This window comes from Misgurnus anguillicaudatus, chromosome 22 (assembly GCF_027580225.2).
Source record: "Misgurnus anguillicaudatus chromosome 22, ASM2758022v2, whole genome shotgun sequence".
NCBI classification, from domain to species: Eukaryota; Metazoa; Chordata; class Actinopteri; order Cypriniformes; family Cobitidae; genus Misgurnus; species Misgurnus anguillicaudatus.
In genome coordinates, this window is record NC_073358.2 from 44,111,386 (window position 1) to 44,132,408 (window position 21,023).

At 36.8% G+C, this 21,023-nt stretch overlaps 1 protein-coding gene across 7 annotated transcripts in view; it reads right to left on the bottom strand.

Moving 5' to 3' along the window:
• The window catches only part of fbrsl1 (fibrosin-like 1), a 395,267-nt gene that overhangs the window by 130,595 nt on the left and 243,649 nt on the right, over positions 1-21,023 (bottom strand). For all 7 annotated transcript variants that reach the window (XM_073861161.1, XM_073861159.1, XM_073861162.1 and 4 more), the window contains one exon: positions 7,430-7,459. In XM_073861161.1, the coding sequence (XP_073717262.1) occupies positions 7,430-7,459 (30 nt within the window). The remainder of the gene's footprint in view (positions 1-7,429; positions 7,460-21,023) is intronic.

Here is a 21,023-nt window from a genome sequence, read left to right on the forward strand (position 1 = left end):
TCTTTTGTTATTTTCTTTCTCAAGTAAATGAATCACCACATACATTTCTGAAACGCATGAAAAACTTGATTCTTGATCCTTTTATGACTCACAAGTCACAGATTTACAGCCACATCTAACTAATAATTGTCATATTAAATTGTTAACAGATTCACAGATTTGACCCTGGACCACAAAACCAGTCATACAGTAAGTAGCACTGATATATTTGTAGCAATAGCCAACAATACATTGTATGGTTCATAATTATAGATTTGTCTTTTATGTCAAAAATCATTAGCATATTAAAGGAAAACACCACCGTGTTTTCAATATTTTACTATGTTCTTACCTCAACTTAGATGAATTAATACATACCTATCTTTTTTCGATGCATGCACTTTTAATCTTTGTACAGCGCTTTTTGAATGTGTTAGCATTTAGCCTAGCCCCATTCATTCCTATGGCTCCAAACAAAAGTTTTATTTTGTGCCACCATATTTACTCGTGTAACTACTCATGTAACAGTCTTTAAATAGGGAAAAGATGGAAGTGTTTGGTGGCTTCTAAATTCATCCCTATTTGGAGCCATAAGAATGAATGGGGCTAGGCTAAATGCTAACACGTTCACGAGGCGCTGTACAAAGTATTAAAAGTGCACGCATTGAAAAAGTAAAAGATCATGTTTCATAAAGGTATTTTATAAATTGCCTACCGTAAATATATCAAAACTTTTATGTTTGTAAGTGGATGCAGTTGCTAAGGACTTCATTTGAACAACTTTAAAGACGATTTTCTCGATATTTAAATTTTTTTTGCATCCTCAGATTCCAGAATTTGCAAATAGTTGTATCTCTGCCAAATATTGTCCTATCCTATCAAACCATACATTAATGGAAAGCTTATTTATTCAACTTGATGATGTATAAATAAAAAAAAATCGACCCTTATGACTGGTTTTGTGGTCCAGGGTCACAAATGAGAAGTTCTGTAAATAGGTGTTGTTATATATATATAAATATTGTGGTATTATTAACAAATGACTTATCGGTGAGCTTCATTATTTTTTTAAAATTTGTGTGTGCTCATAATCTGTAATCGAAAATGCAAATCTCCTCCCCTCCTCAAAACGATCTCTCTTCACTTCCGGTCATGGCATGGTATGGCAGGTGGGCGGGGTCCGGGAGAAGATTGCAGCGATTAGCAATTAGCAACACGACCCAACTTCAAACGATCCAATCAGATCTCGATGGACAAATTCAAAACCAGCCCTGCCTTATTTCATTTCAAAAGCCGTTTCATTCGGATATACGTCACCACGAGGAAAATAAGGCAATCGCTACTTCCGTTTCATGGTGACTTTAATTTAAACGATAATCATAAATGATGCTACATTTGCCACAATATTGATTAAGCATAAAAGCAGTAATAAGTATTTCATTAAAAAATCTTGCTACAAAAACAGTAAAATGATGCAACGGGACTTCTGAATCAGACTTGCCAACAGGTTTGGATATTACACCGGAACAAACTTATCAACAGCCAATCTTGCATTCTTTCTGTCCATCAGGCATACGAGAAATGATTGTTTCAAAACAGCCAGGGGAATGAAAATATCATACACTACATGAATACAAATATAAGACGCACACAACTTCGAAACATTTCGTCACACCAGTCTATGTAATTTCTGGGGTAGATCTAACCAAATTCCCTTCAGGAAAGTCGTGCCACTAGGCAGCCATGTATGCAATGCCTCCTGGGAGTTATTTCAGTCATGCAAGACTAAAGTCCTATCTACAGACAGATATCTCTAAAGTCACAAGCTTAAATCACAATGAAACAACATATTACTGACATACAATTAAACCTGACATCAACTGTGTGATAACTTTTGTTTCTTAAAGGGATAGTTCACCCAAAAATTACAATTCTGTCATCATTGACTCATCCTCATGTTATCCTAAACCTGCACGAGGTTCTTTCCACTGTTTAACACAAATAAAGATATTGTATTTTGATAAATGATGTTAACCAAACAGTTACCACTCACTTCCTTAGTTGGAAATACAAATACAATGGAAGTCAAAGGGTACTGTGTACTTACCATAATTTGTCAAAATATCTTATTTTTTATTTGAACTCATACAGGTTTAGGACAACATAAGGGTAAGTAAATGATGACAAAAGTCAAAGTTGTTTTTCAAAGTCGTTTCAGCTACTGCGCATGCGGACAAGTTGGCAAGCGCCTCGCATAACTCACGTAGCAGAGTCGCTCCCCCAGAGAATCATCATTCTTAATCAATGAATGATTGGTTCTTTTAACTGGAGGGCGGGACTTCGATCACCAGAGCGGCCATATTGAAATTTGCATTGTCCCCTGTTCATAGTAATAGGAAATCTTGTTATATCCAATATCTTTGATCTAACTCTCTGGTGTCACATCTGTCATGGACTGCGAGAGGTGCTTTCTTTTCTTTGAAAACGTTGTGATGTCTTTGTTATTAAGTGGACTCGATCTAACCATGAAGCAATTTTATTCAAATCAGCCCAACCGATTACGCCCTCCAGCGCACCTGCAGGCTGTTTTATAACACAGTAATGTATAAAACCCCATCGGAGACAATGTTCAAGTTTTTTCACGACTGCTCAAAGGAGCTATTGTTCAACATTACATATTGAACAGGGTAAGACACCTGTTACTATTCAAGCAAAAGGTAAAAAGTAGTTGTTTACATTAGATGTAAATGTACACAATTATAAATAACAGTGTTTATCTGTTTCATTTTGGAAAAGCAATTATCAGGTTCTACCTGTTGCACATGAAAACAAAAACCTCCTAGCACAGACTTTAAGTTTTTTCGACCTTAACACATCTTCTAAATGCCCCATAACCATCTCGTACTATTATCCTTAACGCCGCTCTCAGAAGAAAACCCATAAAAACACGACCTGATACATTCCTGTTCACATTTCTAAATCCGCGTGGAAAACTCGACCGTCTGTTGGTACTTGTCACTTGTCACATGGTGCACTTGCGGCATTCTAGAAAGTTGAAATGTTTTTAACTTGATGCAGATGCATCGCTTCCCATATGAGCGCGTCGCTTCCAATATGAGCGTGCATACTGCGCGCCTACATTTGAAATAACAAACTTGAGTGCGCAAAAGACGCGAAATGTGAATCGCCCCTTATGAGTCCAATTAGATTCAAAAACTTGAAGGCCGACCCGAGAGGGTTTAGGTCTAAAAGTTTAATTTGTGCTTCGAACACGAGTCGGGTACACAAGAATGTGTTAATTTTTTACACTTCTTTGTGTGTAAGCTTTTAACACATTATGTGTAATTGTAACACATTATGTGTCATTTTGTGTTGATTTTGTGTTAAAATATAACACAAGTTGTGTTAAAAGTAACACAAAATGTGTTGTTTTAATAATAACACAGAGATGGGTGGATTCTGGGACAACGCATTTAGTGTGTTGTCCCAGAATCAACACTAATGTGTTGTTCTTAACACATTTGTTCTAAGAGTGTATAATAATAGCAGCATCGGGTCTCGGGTAATTTAAAATGAACCTGGGCCGGGTTTCCCAAAAGCATCGTAAGGCTAAGTTGATCGTAAAAACGATAGTACGAATCATCTTAAAATTACGGGCCGTTTCCCAAAAGCTTCGTAACTTAAGTAGCACTTGAAAATCATTGTTGATCTACGAGTGCTCTGGAGTAATCGTTCATTCATAAGTGCATCGTAAGACAACAGAGTTACAAGGTCACCTGCAGCACAACCAGCAAATTGCACTCCTGCAATGACGATAATGTAATGTTTTGAATGTATATTTATTTATTGGGTTCTTCTTTGTTTATTTGTTTAAATTACTTTAATATAATATATTTATTATTTAAATGACTAAACATAAATTAATAAAGAAGGAAAACGTATTTGGTACAATTTTGGTAAAAGTTGGTACTAGCAAATTGATAAATGGTTCCTACCAATTGCTGCTATAATTCATCTAGGCTACAGTAAAAAAATGTTTTGAAGGGTATGGCATCTGATTAAAGAAACCAAATAAATATTTACGGTACAATGCAATAATCCATAATAATAAATAAACATAGATAATAAAAAACAACAAATAATAATAATAATCTAAACTATAATATAAAATGCAGAAGGCATTTTGCAGTGGGACGAGTCCTAACTAAATACGGAAAATAATATTTCATTATGAACAATTTTAAAACATTTAAAAAGTCACTGAACAATTATGAATAATAATATAAAAAATATTATTGCACATCGACTAAAGATGATTAGCCTAAACAAGCTTCAGCTACAAATTTGAGTCATTCTATTGGTGACATTTCAGCACTTGACAAACGGATAGTGACTCGTAAGTAGCACTTAAAACCCAGCTGCGAGCGATCGTTTCACGTGCATCTTTGGGAAACGCACGTAAATGAACAACGAATGTTAGTTAAGTAGCTCGTAGAAAGTGCTCTTAAGTGCTAAGTTCAATCGTTATCGGGAAACCCAGCCCTAAAATGAGACAACCCAATGGTTTATAAAGTTTTAAGGGGACACTCCACTTTTTTGTTTGAAGTTTTAAATAGGAAAAATATCGAAACCCTTTGGTTATTTTTTAGCACAATGCTAATGGTCTAATCAGATTCAATGGATTATGCTAAGCTATGCTAAAAGTGGTACCGCCTGACCCGGAGATCGGCTGAATGAATTTCAAAATGGTAAAAATCAAATGTTTCATTCTAGGGGAGCTGGAAAATGAGCATATTTTCAAAAAAAGTGGAGTGTCCCTTTAAAACTTCATAAACCAAACATATAACGTCTTATTCTTTCTGCCCTGGATCTTATATGATCCATTACAAGCAAATAATAAATACTATAGAAGACCGTCACTGTCACTAAGTGCATATTAGTACATCAAAGGCACATATTCATACTTCAAAGGTACAAATCTGTACCTTAATGGTACATATTAGGACCTTTTTAAAGTGTTCTGTCCCAGTGGCAGCTTCCCATTTTCTGACAGTGTAAATTTTTTAAAATGCTATACAACAAAGGAAGTAAAGGGCCAAACAAGTCTGGAAAATCCGATTTACTCTTTTATTCTGAAGCCTACCAACGTTAAAAGAACACGGTGCTTTAAAAGTCCCTCTCCTCATCGTGTCAAATCCAAAGAGGTTTTCTCTTACCATCTGCCTCAATGAGAAGAAAGATAAAAGCCTATTGACTAGCTCGAGCTGCGGTTAATGCAAATTGCTGCTCGCTATCAATGTATTATTTATAGAGCGAGCCGGAGATGTTTTCCACTGAACTGGGAGCTTGGCTTACAGGAGATTAGTTATGCTATCACATTCATTTAGCAGGGAGTAATTGCTTAACTGCAGGGGAATTAACATGTGTTACACTTCCACCGGAGCTACATGCTGTTTATATGGGTGACAGTCATATTAGGGTTATCAATATTAAAAGATAAACAAATGACAAAGGTACTGGGAAAAGCACTTCAGCGGAAAGGATCTGGCAACCCTGCAAACCGCTAACCAAATCTCGAAAGCATTCGTGACCAGAGAGCATTTGAATAACAAATCAGTCATAATGGTATAATCTGAGGTCGATCTATATGGCTAGAGCCGATGTTTGCAAATATGCAAATATAACGCATATAGAGTAAAGCCATTATTGCACGTGTCACATAAGTCTTTCATGGAAATTGCATCCAGTTGTTACTTGTTTCTAAAGGGATGCTTACTATAAAAGATATCACAATTGCTGTCTATACCATAGTTGTTAGATGGTAAAAAGTGGGACAAGGAGAGTTGAAAAACTTAAATTATACAAAATACACTCACCTAAAGGATTATTAGGAACACCATACTAATACTGTGTTTGACCCCCTTTCGCCTTCAGAACTGCTTTAATTATACGTGTTATTGATTCAACAAGATGCTGAAAGCATTCTTTAGAAATGTTGGCCCATATTGATAGGATAGCATCTTGCAGTTGATGGAGATTTGTGGGATGCACATCAAGGGCATGCAGCTCCCGTTCCACCACATCCCAAAGATTCTCTATTGGGTTGAGATCTGGTGACTGTGGGGGCCATTTTAGTACAGTGAACTCATTGTGATGTTCAAGAAACCAATTTGAAATTATTCAAGCTTTGTGACATGGTGCATTATCCTGCTGCAAGGAGCCATCAGAGAATGGGTACATGGTGGTTATAAGAAGATGGACAGGGTGAAAAACAATGCTCAGGTAGGCCAATGGTATTTAAACGATGGCCAATTGGCACTAAGGAGTCTAAAGTGGGCCAAGAAAACATCCCCCACACCATTACACCATTGCATAATGAGAAATTGAACAGGTGTTCCTAATAATCCTTTAGGTGAGTGTAGAAATGTAGAAATACAATACCTCTGATCCAAAACTTGCAATGACAGTTATGCTGTATATTAAGAAACACATATTTTAAAGTAATAATAATAAAATAAAATTACACACATAATGCTGATTTGTTTTAAACCCATTGTTGGCTCAAATATAAACACTTACTAGGTTAATTTAACCCAGCGGCTGGGTTTGTTCCTTTCTGTCCCAATGCTTGGTTGGAAATAACCCAGCATTTGTTCACAGTGTTATTATTACAGTGTAATAATAATAAAAAGGAGGGAAATATTTGGTGCACTATGTTGCTGCTGGTGTACAGTTGTCAAAAATTGGTGCCAAGCTGTCACTGGGGCAATGCCCTTTAAAAAGGCCTTAATATGTACCATTCAGGTACAGATATGTCATGCATGATGCATATTGGAGTACTAATATTTACCTTTGAGGTGCCCTTTATGCACTCTTTAGAACCAATATGTATCTCTGAGGTACTAATAAGAACTCTTTAGGTGCCAAGGTGTACTTTTTGAAAGGGTACCGCCCCAATGACCAATAAGGATAATTTCTTTACCATTTTTTTTGTCTATAATGCTGATTTAAAAATCAGGTGTATTTGTAGGTAGCTTAAAACAGCTAATGTAGAAGAAAACACTTTTTTTTAGCTTTCTTTGTTTAGTGGAGTTGACTTCACAATAGTACTTCCTATGCAGAATTAACAAACACAGCACCCATCAAGCACCTCTTTCTCTTTTTCAGTTCAAACTACTTCAAAGTAGCTGAACTGACATCCCAAACACAACAACACCGCCTTTAAACACCTCTACAATAAATGTACTCTCTCGCTATGCGACACATTTCTTTTCGCATCCCTGTAATATGCAAATAAATCAACAATCACAAGTCTGGTAGCCATTTTCTGTCATCCACGCATGCACAAACACACAAGCAAATAGACGACAGCCTTTCATAATATAAACTCCAAAATCACTCTTTAGGTAAACACACACACACACACAAACATGTAAAAAAGATTTCTTACCTTGTCATCAATGTCACTCTCGCTGTCACACTGTAAGGAGAAAAGATATGAGAGAATTATTCATTTATTCTCTGACCTCATTATCGGTTTAGGTATGATTTTTACCGCTGCTCTTCTTTTACGATCTTTCTCTCCTTCGGTGACACCTTTCGACAAAAATGGAGGTGATGATGGTGAAAATGTGATACATTTGAAAGAGGATGCCACGGTTCAAAAGTGAGATGGCGTCAAAACTTTCAGTCGGTTTTCAGAAGCCGGTTATAGCATACGAGCCGTTCAATGAAAGATAATAGACAGATAGTTGAGAGGGAAAATTTTCGTATATGGGTGAAACCTTGAAACATTACTGAATAAAATGAAGCCTCTGAAAGCTACCTGACAGCCAGCAAGAGCTGAGATAGAAATTTAGGAATATTTATATATATATATATATATATATATATATATATATATATATATATATATATATATATATATATATATATATATATATATGATTTATTTATATAAAACATTTATTTATTTATTTTCAGTGATGATAATCATTTTTTATTTATGCATCTGTAGAAGATGTGATTTTACTGACCAAATTCAGACGTGAATAGACAATTTCTGGGCGCAGTGAAGCACAGAGAATAGCCACAGTATGAACTTTAAAAATGTTTCAAAAAAATCAAATTAGGATACACTGTCTCCCTCTCTTCATATTACAAAATACCCTCAATAACACTTAGCAGACACTGGAGTGCCATATTCTTACATAAATATTTCATGCCAGGCCATTATCGCACACTCCTGTGCCTCTCGCCTTTCATTCGTCCATGCAGCGCAGGACATTCGGGTCTCGCAGCAGAAACAGACTGCAATTACGCATATGCAAATGAGCAATTATAGAACATTTGCACTTTAAGGAGCGATCGCAACCACTCACTTCTGTTTTCTTAATAAGGATCAGAAGTTCATCTTTTTTATTTTTGTGTTGGTTGATTTTCTAATCCACTATCTATAGTATCAATCAAGTGAATGAGCATTTGTTTACATCTTAGAGGCTGTTTACATCTGGTATTAAGATGTGTTTTCGTCGATCGGATCACAAGTGGACGAGAGAGAGGCATTCTGTTTACACCCGGTATTTATAGGGACACTACACTTTTTTTGAAAATATGCTAATTTTCCAGCTCCCCTAAAGTTAAATATTAGATTTTTACTGTTTTGGAATCCATTCAGCCGATCTTCGGGTCTGGTGTTACCACTTTTAGCATAGTTTAGCACAATCCATTGAATCTGATTAGACCATTAGCATCGCGCTCAGAAAAAACTAAAGATTTTCGATAATTTTCCTATTTAAAACTTGACTCTTCTGTAGTTACATCGTGTACTAAGACCGACAGAAAATTAAAAGTTGTGATTTCTAGGCATATATGGCTAGGAACTATACTGTCATTCTGGCGTAATAATCAAGAACTTTGCCGCCGTAACATGACTGCAGGAGGCGCAATGATATTAGGCAGTGACCAAAAATAGTCCCCTGCTATTAAAAGTTACTAAGGGGACTATTTTAGGTTGCTGCGTAATATAATTGCCCCTGCTGCAGCCATGTTACGGCAACAAAGTCCTTGATTATAACGCCAGTCGGCTTAGATTTCGGCTGAATAGATTCCAAAAACGGTAAAAATAAAATATTTAACTGTAGTGGAGCTGGAAAATTTGAATATTTTCAAAAAAAAGTGGAGTGTCCCTTTAAATTTGTTTCTTTTGTCCACTTTCGACCACTTCTGTCCTGATAACTTCGATGGTCGGTGGAGATAATGGGCGAGTCCCTGGGCTTTCGTTTAAACGCAATGGGTTCAAATTGACGCAAACTAATATTATGAAGGTCTGCTGCTTGTATTGTTAGTAAATATGCTGCACAGTGTTTTGTACATGTGTATGTAAGACCTTTCTCTGATATTTCAGCGCAATTGATGAAATAAGCTCGCGCAACTTTCACATGCTCGAAAAATTTAACTAGTAAAAGACGTTTAGAGCAGCCACTTTGGTTTTATCAACGAAAGCCTAAAGATCGCGCTGTACACTTTGTGTTCACGGTAGACGTCAAAAAGATGTAAAACATTGTGCTTAGTACATCACATTAGATGAAAAGGCGGAGAGTAGGCGGTCTCTTGTGGCTGTTCGAATACATTCGACCACATGTGCATTTACACCACAAAAGCAATCTAGTCGATAGTGTTTTTGACTACCTCTAAATGTGGTCGAAAGTGGACGAGCTCAAAATGTTCTGAACACTGTTTACACCTTTCTTTAGCGTCGTCCGCTTATGATCCATTGGACAAAAACGCGTCTTGGTGTAAACAGGCCCTTAGTGGGAGCGTATTCAGTGATTTAGAAAGAGGTTGCGAAATTCAATTGTGCATCTCTTTGTCCCCAAATTTGTCTATAAAGAATTTCATTCAGTTGTTTAATGTCTGGTTAGCTATTCTTGGGAGAATCTTAAGGTGCTAGTTTTTTTCGTCTAGAGCTGTTAACACCTTATTACACGGGTGCTCTGGAATGATTGATCTTGATTGGCCATTGGTGACATCCTGAGTTTTGTTATTCCCAGTAAAAAACCCACCTGAAACCAATAACAAAGCCCCAACCATGAACTGTGAGTCATCTTGACCAGCACACTTTAAAGCTCACGTAACACACGCTGTTTCTGCATTTCTGATATTAATCTGGAGTACCTATAGAGTAGTATGACATCCTTTATATCTCCGAAGAGTCTTTAGTTTAATCAGATTTATAAAAGATTAGCTTTACCGAATCTTTCCGATAACGTACGAAAAAATGAAGAAGGAGGAGTTATAACACGGGAGGAGCGAGTACGAGTCATGCAACACTATACAACACTTTTTTAACATATGATTCACTACATGTTCGTGTCATTTATATAATATACACGCGCCTATTTCCAACATAAGACAGAAGTCTTACTTACCACGTGTAACTCGTCATGACCCGGTTCTGAAAATCCACCGCATCAAACACACACGCAAAACTCCGCTGCTAATCCGGATAATAAACTATATCCATTGTTTCCATGAGGCTGGATGTCTTCTCCTTACATCCAAAAACACACTTCTTGTTGTGCCATTGTTGACTTTTGAAATTAAACAAAGCTGAGTGGCGTGATAAGCTGTTAGCAAGCTCTAGCGTCTCCCGCTGACTGACGGCTGGGCGGGGTTTTCCGGGGGAAGTTTTCCGGCGGAAGCCCATATAAAGAAGTGATACGTATCGAAAACCCCTGAAACGTCAGTTAGAACCGTAATCGAAAAAAATTAGCCGAAACTTGTACGAACCCTGGCGAAGTGCATTCGGCACAGAAATACTCTGAAACACGCCCAACTGCATTTTTGACACTTTGCCTACGTTTAGCATGAGGAAACAACTCTATAACTGTGTTAATAAGTCAGAATGCTTGAAATATCATTAAACCCCCCCTTTAATACTTACAAATAAATTAAATATATAGACGAATAATTAATACGATTTTATTTAAAAATGATTAAACCAAGTGCATTTTGGGACTTTAAACTTATCTGAACTTGTCTTGGCTTAAAGCTACTAGGTAGCAGGTTTTCCCTGTGGAAGATCTGCATTTCTTACAAATATATTAAATACATTTTTCATGAGCATTTACGTATTCATGTGGCAAGTAGTCGTGTAATAAGTGGGATAATATACATGCATTTATGTACATTATGTTATCACACATAAATCCCTTAAGGGTAAGATAAGACTCTGCCGCTTCACATCGGGATCACCATGTCGGGATTTTTCTGCAATAACATCCGGCTAGCTTATCCTACTTTTAATGCGATTTAAACAACAACAAAAAAAGTTAAAGAACCCAAAGAAACCTTCTGCCTTTCAGTCTATTATTAACCAGCAAGGTCCTGCTCAAACCATCAGCCTTATAAAATATTTGTTTGTGGCTTAATTTGTTTGCTGCATGTGTCGTGTCTTGTTGCCTCATCTGCCTACTCAAATATACAACCTCCTACACAAAATATTACAACACGCTTTTCTATCCCCAACATGAAAATAAAGACAAAAACTACAGCCAGAGAGAGAAAAAAACTTCAATTAGGCTTGCATTTCCCTTTGAATCCACCTGATGTTCAATGTACATTTATGTGAGTGCATACTGTGGATTAGAAAGGTCCATTCATTGACTCCCTGTGCCTTTGCCGCGCTATGCAGCACTGCCTAAACAAATCCTAATTGCTCGACTCTACTTGTCACAAGTCATTCGTTGTGGGTCCAAGGCATTAACGCAAACAAAGTGGCTTAGCCAGTTGTCAATCAGGTTTGTATTCAGGTGGGATTTTCTTGTTAGGGGATGTGGTTGTTAAACGGCCCTGTCAGTGACTCAAGCACACTATATGGTTATTGCTGTGCTCCAGTAGGTAAATATAACAAAGATGCTCTGTGTATGAATGTATCATTCACATGTGCAGAAAACATCCCACATACAATGTAATATTTGCAAGTTTGATGAGAGATCATTTAAGTGACAGGGTACAATGGTTTGTTGATTGTACAGACATATGTGGACTGAATGCCTGGTTGGGTAAAATGTGGACGAACCCAACCGTTGGGTTAAATTATTTTAGAAAATGTCCACGTTTGATCCAATTATGGATTGAAACAACCCCACAGACCAAAAGTTGTGAGAAATACTCACAATCTGTCACAGGGCAGTGCCCTTTACAAAGGTCACATGTACAATTTAGATAGAGGTATGTTATATTTAAAGGAATATTCCATTTTCTTAAAAGAAAAATCCAGATAATTTATTCACCACCATGGCATCCAAAATGTTGATGTCTTTCTTTGTTCAGTCGAGAAGAAATTATGTTTTTTGAGGAAAACATTGCAGGATTTTTCTCATTTTAATGGACTTTAATAGACACCAACACTTAACACTTAACTCAACACGTAACAGTTTTTTTTCAACAGAGTTTCAAAGGACTATAAATGATCCCAAACGAGGCATAAGGGTCTTATCTAGCGAAACGATTGTCATTTTTGACAAGAAAAATAACAAATATACACTTTTAAAGCACAACTTCTCGTCTAGATCTGGTCGTCCTTTGAAACTCCGTCGAAAAAAACTGTTAAGTGTTGAGTTAAGTGTCAATTGTTGGTGTCTATTAAAGTCCATTAAAATGAGAAAAATCCTGCGATGTTTTCCCCAAAAAACATAACCTCCTCTCGACTGAACAAAGAAAGACATCAACATTTTGGATGACATGGTGGTGAGTAAATTATCTGGATTTTTCTTTTAAGAAAATGGAATATTCCTTTAAGAACTCTTTAGGTTCAAAGCTGTACTTTTTCAAAGGGTAACATCCCGATGACCGCTAAGGACCACTTTCTGACCATTGTAAAAAATTAAATATTTTCTAGGTTAATTTAATAGGGGTTTCGTCATATTTTATCCATGTATAAGTTGAAACAACCTAGCTTATTTTAGACCTTGAATATCAAACATTTTAAAACAAAGTTTGGGTGATCCCAAGGCTCAATTTTAATATTATTGAATAATTACTTATATTATTAAAAGGTGCAGTGTGTAATTTTTAAAAGGATCTCTTGGCAGAAATGCAAAATAATATACAAAGCTATATTTTCAGGGGTGTATAAAGACCTTTTTACAATGAACCGTTAAGTTTAAAAGCGGTTTTATTGCCTTAGAATGCCTTAAACAGAGGGTCCCCTTACGTGGAAGTCGCCATTTTGTGCCGCCATGTTTCTACATAAGACCTTAACGGACAAACTTTTTTTTTACTAAGTTGTCTCCGACGATGACATTTTTCCGGTGGTGGCTATCGTAGTTTCTCTATGCGTTTCAAAAGCGATGGGTGAGCAGTGGACTGAGACGTTGGTTGCAATTCGCAACCTCACCACTAGATGCCACTAAACTTTACACACCGCACCTTTAATGTTAAAGGAATACTCCACTTTGATAAAAAATCCTGAAAATGTACTCTCTCCCATGTCATTCAAGATGTTTAGGTTTTTCTTTGTTCAGTCGAGAAGAAATTATGTTTTTTGAGGAAAATATTCCAGGATTTTTCTCAATTTAAAAGACTTTATTGGACCTTTAAACCAAAACTTCTCCTCTTGCACTAGCAGTGTGATGTGCCAGCGCAACCTTACGTATTACGTAATCATGAAAAGGTCACTTACATATGTGAAACGCACATTTGGGAACCATTTTAAACAATAAACTGACACAAAGACATGGATTGGTATCATTCCACATACAACAACGGCGAAGCAATCCTCTTTCTCCACACTTGTGAACACTGGAATGGTAGTTTCGCATACGTCATGCGTGACCTTTCGACGTGATTACGTAATATGTAAGATCACGATGGCACGTGAAACTACTAGTTTTTGTGTGAAAATGATGATCGTTTCGCTATTACACGACTACTTGCCACATGAATACGTAAATGCCTCGATTGGGACCATTTAGAGCCCTTTGAAGCTGCATTGAAACTGCAATTTTTAACTGCATTTATTCTGTGAACTGTTAAGGTCCAAAAAAGTCTATTAAATTGAAAAAATCCTGGAATGTTTTCCTAAAAAAAAACTGAAAAAGACATGTGGGTGAGTAAATTATCAGGATTTTTTTATGGAAGTGGAATATTCCTTTTAAATCATATATTAAATGTGATTTTAAAAATTACTAAACTATCATGCCACATTCTTATTTACTGTCCATTAAAGAGCACCTATTTCATTGCTAACAAACAATGTTGTTTTGTGTATTTGGTATAATACAATGTGTTCACGTGGTTTATAGTTAAAAAAAAACATTATTTTCCACACACCGTACATTTTTGTAGCTCCAGATTTCACTCTCTTCCTGAAACACATGGATTTGAAAAGCCCTGTGACCCTGATTGGCCAGCTAATCTGTACGCTGTGATTGGCCTGAATACCTTTGACGTCAGCAGGAAATGTGATGCTCCTTACCATCTTTGAAAGATTCGGTTGCTAACAGGAGTTAACTTACAGGCTGTGAGTCCTAAGCGGGAGGAATTATGTCGGTCTTTACCAGATCAACAATCCCAGGAAGTGTTTGTTGTAATCCAAGAAAAGAGATTTACGTTGGAGACGATAACCTGCGTCATTGTTAACTTTGGGGTATGTACCTTTTGCATATCGATAGCATGTACTAATACACACCAAAGGAAATTTAAAATGAATCGGAAAATAGGTGCTCTTCAATGAATAATTTAATCCTGCAAATTAAATGTGTGACTTTGGCATTGCTATGAGCTATAAAAACAATCACTCACTATTACACTTTTAATTTTTTATTCAATGCTGCACAAAAAGACTTCGACTTGGAGCAAAAACTGACACCGTGTGTTATGTTTACACGGGATATTACAGTCCCTCCCTTCATCTGCTGCGAAGATGGTTTTGACATTTAAACAGCTTTCTTCACATTTGGTCTCCGTGTTTTATTTACAGAATCTCTCATGAACGGTGCAGCACGTCTGTGTGTAAGCGAATGTGATTTATTCACGGCGAGTCTCACGCCGGACCCCATGGCTTCGGTTTTGGCTTGCCGACGGCCTCATATATTTCAGCTGAAATGGGAATGGGAGGTGAAGGGGGGGAGAACTGTCTAATATTTCAGAACATTTTCCTGGCAGCATTTTAATAGACACGCACACCGAGGGGGGGAAGACAATAAGCGTTGCACATCCCGGAGCACATTAAAACCGACTGCCCAAATCAATAACACAGTTGCACCTGTCACACGCTGAGGAGATTGGGAATGAATTGGCCTTGGAGGGGGAGTGAGAAACTAGCCTGACGACAGCCATGCTGGCTCAACATCAGCGTCTGCCTGGGGACGTCTGGATGAATACTGATTCCAGCAGTACAGGATGCCAGAGAGACCGAAAATATGCAAAACCAGATCTCAGCACCTTCCGCGAATACATTTCGGTGTCAGCGCCATGGCAACAGAACAACAGTGACATCATCGGGGCTGTCAGCACGTGGAGTAATAATGGGGGCTGAAACAACAACATTCATCTCATGATCCGTATTACGGAGAAAATAACAGTTAATGAATATGCCAATCTGTCTTTAATATATTTATACAGGGAATATTCTCAGCCAGAGCCTTTTTTGGAGGACACATAAAGAACAAATTGTTCTTTTGAATTAATTATTTAATAATTCGCTTCAATCTGATTTGTAGTTTGTAGAGAAACCCTAACAAATGTCCTGCCATGGTATTTTAGACCTGGTACCAAGGTAATAATTCTTAAAAATGATTTGAAGAGCCATATAAATACCACGGTACTGTTAGATACATTAAAGTACCATAGTTTACCATCTAATACCATAGTACAGACCGGGGCACAAAATAACGCGGGTTAGTTGTTACACGGACCGTTTACATTGTTGCACAGGGTTGAGCGAGTTGTTTTTCTGGTATTGTTTTCATGCTGCCAAAAGATGCTCTCGCGCAAATTTATGGAAAGGTATAGTGTTTTTCCAGAGAGTTATTGATGAACGAGTGTTTTGGTGGCATGTAGGTAAAGTTAATCATCGTTATTTTTTTTTCGGTTTCTGAGTTGGGTGTGTAAGATACCAAAACCAATGTCATCTTAATCAGTGTCTTGTTGTCTAAAACATAGCATTGTTTTGAAATCTGTCTGCAGCTCTTAGTAACTTTCTTGGTAGACTTGAAAATATTTTGACCGCTGTGTCACAACTAACCCCTCAGCATTAACGATATGAAAATCGCTTTTAAAAAAATATGTCCCTGAGGAAAACATTCCAAGATCCCTCCATTTTAATGGACTTTAATGGACACCAACACATAACAGCCCCAATGCAGTTCAAAATTGCAGTTTCAACTGAGTTTCAAAGGATTTAAATGATCCCAAATGAGGCATAAGGGTTTTATCTAGCGACACGATTGTCATTTTTGATAAGAAAAATAAAAAATATGCACTTTTAAACCACAACTTTTCGTCTATCTCCAGTCCTGTGACGCGCCAGCGCGACCTCACGTAATTGCGTAATGCCATGGAAAGGTCACGTGTTACATATATGAAACGCACATTTGCGGACCATTTTAAACAATAAACTGACACAAAGACATTAATTAGTATCATTACATATACAACAACGTCGGAACGGTCCTCTTTCTCCACACTTGTAAACACTGGGGCGTAGTTTCGCATACATCATCCATGGCCTCTTGACGTGATAACGTATTGCGTGGGGTCGCGCTGGCGCATCACAGGACTGGAGATAGACGAGAAGTTGTGGTTTAAAAGTGCATATTTTTTATTTTTCAGAAATGACAATCGTTTCGCTAGATAAGAGCCTTATGCCTCGTTTGGGATCATTTAGAGTCCTTTAAAACTGCAATTTTAAACTGCATTAAAACTAATAAGTGTTGGGGTCCATTAAAGTCCATTAAAATAAGAAAAATCCTGGAATGTTTTCCTCAAAAAACATAATTTCTTCTCGACTGAACAAAGAAAGATATCAACATTTTGGATGACATGGTGGTGAGTAAATTATCTGGATTTTTTTTAAGAAAATGGACTAATCCTTTAACCATCTGATCCCATCCTGTTACCACAGCACAAACACAGTACTACTGTATACAATAAAGGACCATGGTCTTACTATCTGATACAATCATGTTACCACAGTACAAACACAGTACTTGTTGTGTTAGTGGTACTTTAAGACTACAGTAAATATATATTATTTTGCTGAAATCTGAGCTAAAAATGCTACAGTAATGGACAAACGAGGTCTCAAGGTCAACAGTCAATCACATGGGTTTCAAATATCTGACAGCGTAACTTTCCCCTGAAAGGTCAAACTGAGGTTAAGGTTAAAGATCAAATCTAGGTCTCCAAGTGTAGAAAAAGCACATCTATTGTAGCGGTGAGCGACTCTGTGAACACAACACTACAGGCATTAAATAATTCAAGACGGTGCTGTATCTGTTTGTGTTCACTTTAGTCGACTTTCCCTCTCAGTGGCCTAGGGAGAAATTTGATGAGTCACTTTGGAAGGTCTTCGGGGACCGAGCATAGATCGAAGTATCGTAACTCCAACCAGTGTGACAAACAACGAAAGACTGACGCTTAATAGATGACCCGCGGGGCAAGCGATTCTTAGGGACACGGTAAAACAAAAGCACACTGAAAACAAAAAAAAAACAGCTATTTACAATGCCAAAAGCAAGAAATACAAAACTTTTTTTGTCTATAAATAAATCAACATCCTCGAGGTTGCAAGCGTAATATTTCAGTCATTCTGCTAAAGCACCAGCCTTCAGACATCGGCTTTCCTTGACCTCGCTATAAATGATGGACCAAAAGCAGTCGCCCACACTTTGATCTGTTCAAGTCATCCAATTCATATAACAGTTTGACATGTGACATTGCCTTTGGGCATTATGGGAAGTGACCGGGGAGCTTAGGTCCAAAGCGGATGGTAGTTAAGAACTATTGATCTGATGGGAGGTGAAGATAGAGATGGAGAGAGAATGATACATATAGGAGGCAGAGAGGGTGAAGAGACGTGGGAGGGATACAGAGAGAGAAGCAAGGTAAGAAAGAGAAATGATATGGAAAAATATCAAACTGGGGCTGTTCTTACATTTGTTAAAGGGACACCCTTTTTTTTAAAAAAAAGGGGGCTCATTTTCCAGCTCCCCTAATGTTAAACATTTGATTTTTACCATTTTGGAATCCATTCAGCTGAGCCCCAGGTCTAGCACTTATAGCATAGCTTAGCACAATCCATCGAATCTGATTAGACCATTAGCATCGCGCTCAAAAATAACTAAAGATTTTCAATTTGCCGCCTATTTTCGGCCACTGCATAATATCATTTTCCGTAATATTATTTTCCTTTGAATTTCCGTCGGTCTTAGTACACGATGTAACTACAGAAGAGTCAAGTTTTAAATAGGAAAATATTGAAACTCTTTGCTCATTTTTGAGCGTGATGCTAATGGTCTAATCAGATTCAATGAATTATGCTAAGCTATGCTAAAAGTGGTACTGCCAGACCCGAAGTTTTAAATGATAATAAAAACTAATCAGTCATAGCTGTGAGAAAGAGAGAGAGAAAGAAAGAGATAGTGAGAGAGCTGCATTACCATTACCTTACAAACGGACATGATGATATATGGTTGTGAATTGAAAATTTGGCCAAGGGGAGTGCATCAATTTTGCAAAATCTCCCATTTATTGCAAACATTTTTTTTTTTGAGGTCATTTATCAGGCAATTCGGAAATTGGTGAAATACACCATAAAAACGATTTCATGCAATGCACCTGATGCAAGTAAGTCACACAATTAATATTTGAAGATGATGCAGTATGTACTAAAACCTCCCAGAAACACCTTAATACATGTCTGCCCCCAAGTATAAGAGCCTTTTCTTGCCAATAATGTCCTACACCTCCAAGAAACACCAATACGTTGCAGCTCCTACGTATAAGGGGCCTTCCTTGCATTAATGTTTGGATAATACTCTTAAGTCTCTTTCGGTTAAAATAAGGCCTAGTGCCGTGGACGTGATATTAGTAAACCTACCAACATCAGTCGACGTGATATTTGGAATCACTTATTGTGAGAGGAACAACTATGTTTCAGTCACATGTCATCGGTTAATTGAAACGGCGTAATTTCGCAATAGTCTTTTGTAGACAATTAGAAAATAACGTTTAAAGTTTGCGCAAATCTGCAACGGAGACACAGCTAGAGAGAGTTGGTGATAAAGAGAAAGAAGAGAGAGAGAGAGAGAGAGAGAGAGAGAGAGAGAGACTCCTTTGAGAAAAATAAACCCTTAGGGTCATGCCTTTGAGCTTTCAAGGTGATGATGTAATTTGCAAAGACATTATATCATAAAACGTCAATATGCATCAACAGACGTTTGCTATAATGGTCTTCTTCAGTGAAAATTGGACCACTATGATAAGCGTTTCATTAAGCTACTGTAATTTTGTGTCAGGCCTGGTTGCTGAAACACTTTTTCATGCTAATTACAGTATGACAACTAATTATGTTATTTTAGAAAAATGCCCAGAGCTACAACAATTAACAATTATAGCTGAAGCAAAACTGTCTTTTTATGATAAATTATACAATAAAAGACTACTAACTACTACATTTACTAAATATGTGTAATATTAAATGTTGAAACGAAGTAAATTCGAATCACAGCAAAACTAAAAGCAAATATCTGTTATAGCCAGCATGTTTTCAGGAGAATTCGTACAGATTTTACTAGTTGACTAATTCCTATGAAGTGAATTGTACAAAAACATACGTTTATCATAAAAAAACAATAACAAATCCCTAACCCCAACGTCACAGGCACAAAAGCAAATTGTACAAAAGTATGAATATTGTTGTACGAATTAATACAAATTAGCCAGCTGGTAAAATACGTGCGGGTGATTCTTGCGAAATTAGACTCATGAGGTGTCATGAAACATTTTGACATCTCTTTATGTACTATTTTGCACATGATTTCAAATGACATCATACAAACCAATTTTGTTGTTTTTTCCACATTTAAGGGGGAAATTTTTATTACCGCAACGTGTCCATGACTGGATTTGGGTTCTTTGACATGGAAATATTTATAATTAAAAAATCTAAAAAATAAAAAGCTTCAGTGCATGTTATACAATAAACATTTACAGTAAAGAAACATGTGGTATTTGGTGATCATTGGAAATGTAGAAACAATAATAAGAAATATTAATGTGTCCAAGAATAATTTTCTCATCCTCCGCAACAATTTTCAATCATTGTTTAAGCCCTCAAGGAACTAACATTTTCCAAAAAAATTTGTTGGAAAGGACATAATTGACTGTGACACTCAAGATAGCTATCAGGTAAGCAGTTCTTATTTTTTCTCTTCAGATAAAAGTTGAAATTTTGTCATAGTACCTAGACAACTATTTAGTTCTCATTACCGAAACATGAGTTTGTAAATGCATATATTTAGAGTAATATCATGTTGCGGTAATGATAATTAAAAAAAAATTTAAATAATTTTATAGGAAATATTTTTTAAATCCTGGCAAATAATGGTAATAGTAAGTTCAGACCTTAATCTTATATGTGCAAAAAAAAATTGCCGTCAAGGGCTTTTAAAAAAAATCTGATGCTGGACAACTTCTAAGTCTGGATTTCGTGAGAATCACCCGTACGAATTTAAGATCCGTGTTCTTAATCAGCATTAAATTATAGACATAAAGACATAAAATTATTCACTTACTGTATCTAACACTATGCATCAGTGATTTTTTCTTGCGCTGTGCACTACAACAGATCAAAAATGTAACCTGCCCTACTTTTTTCCTATGGTTATAATAAAAATATGTCCCACCACAGTAGTTAAATGGGTTGCAAATGCTGTTCCATGTTGCCTAACAAAGCCTTTCTGCCAACCAGAGGATTCATTTGGTTGTAACCACTGACTAACATCTGCTGGATACAATGCTGTAACCGAGCCAAA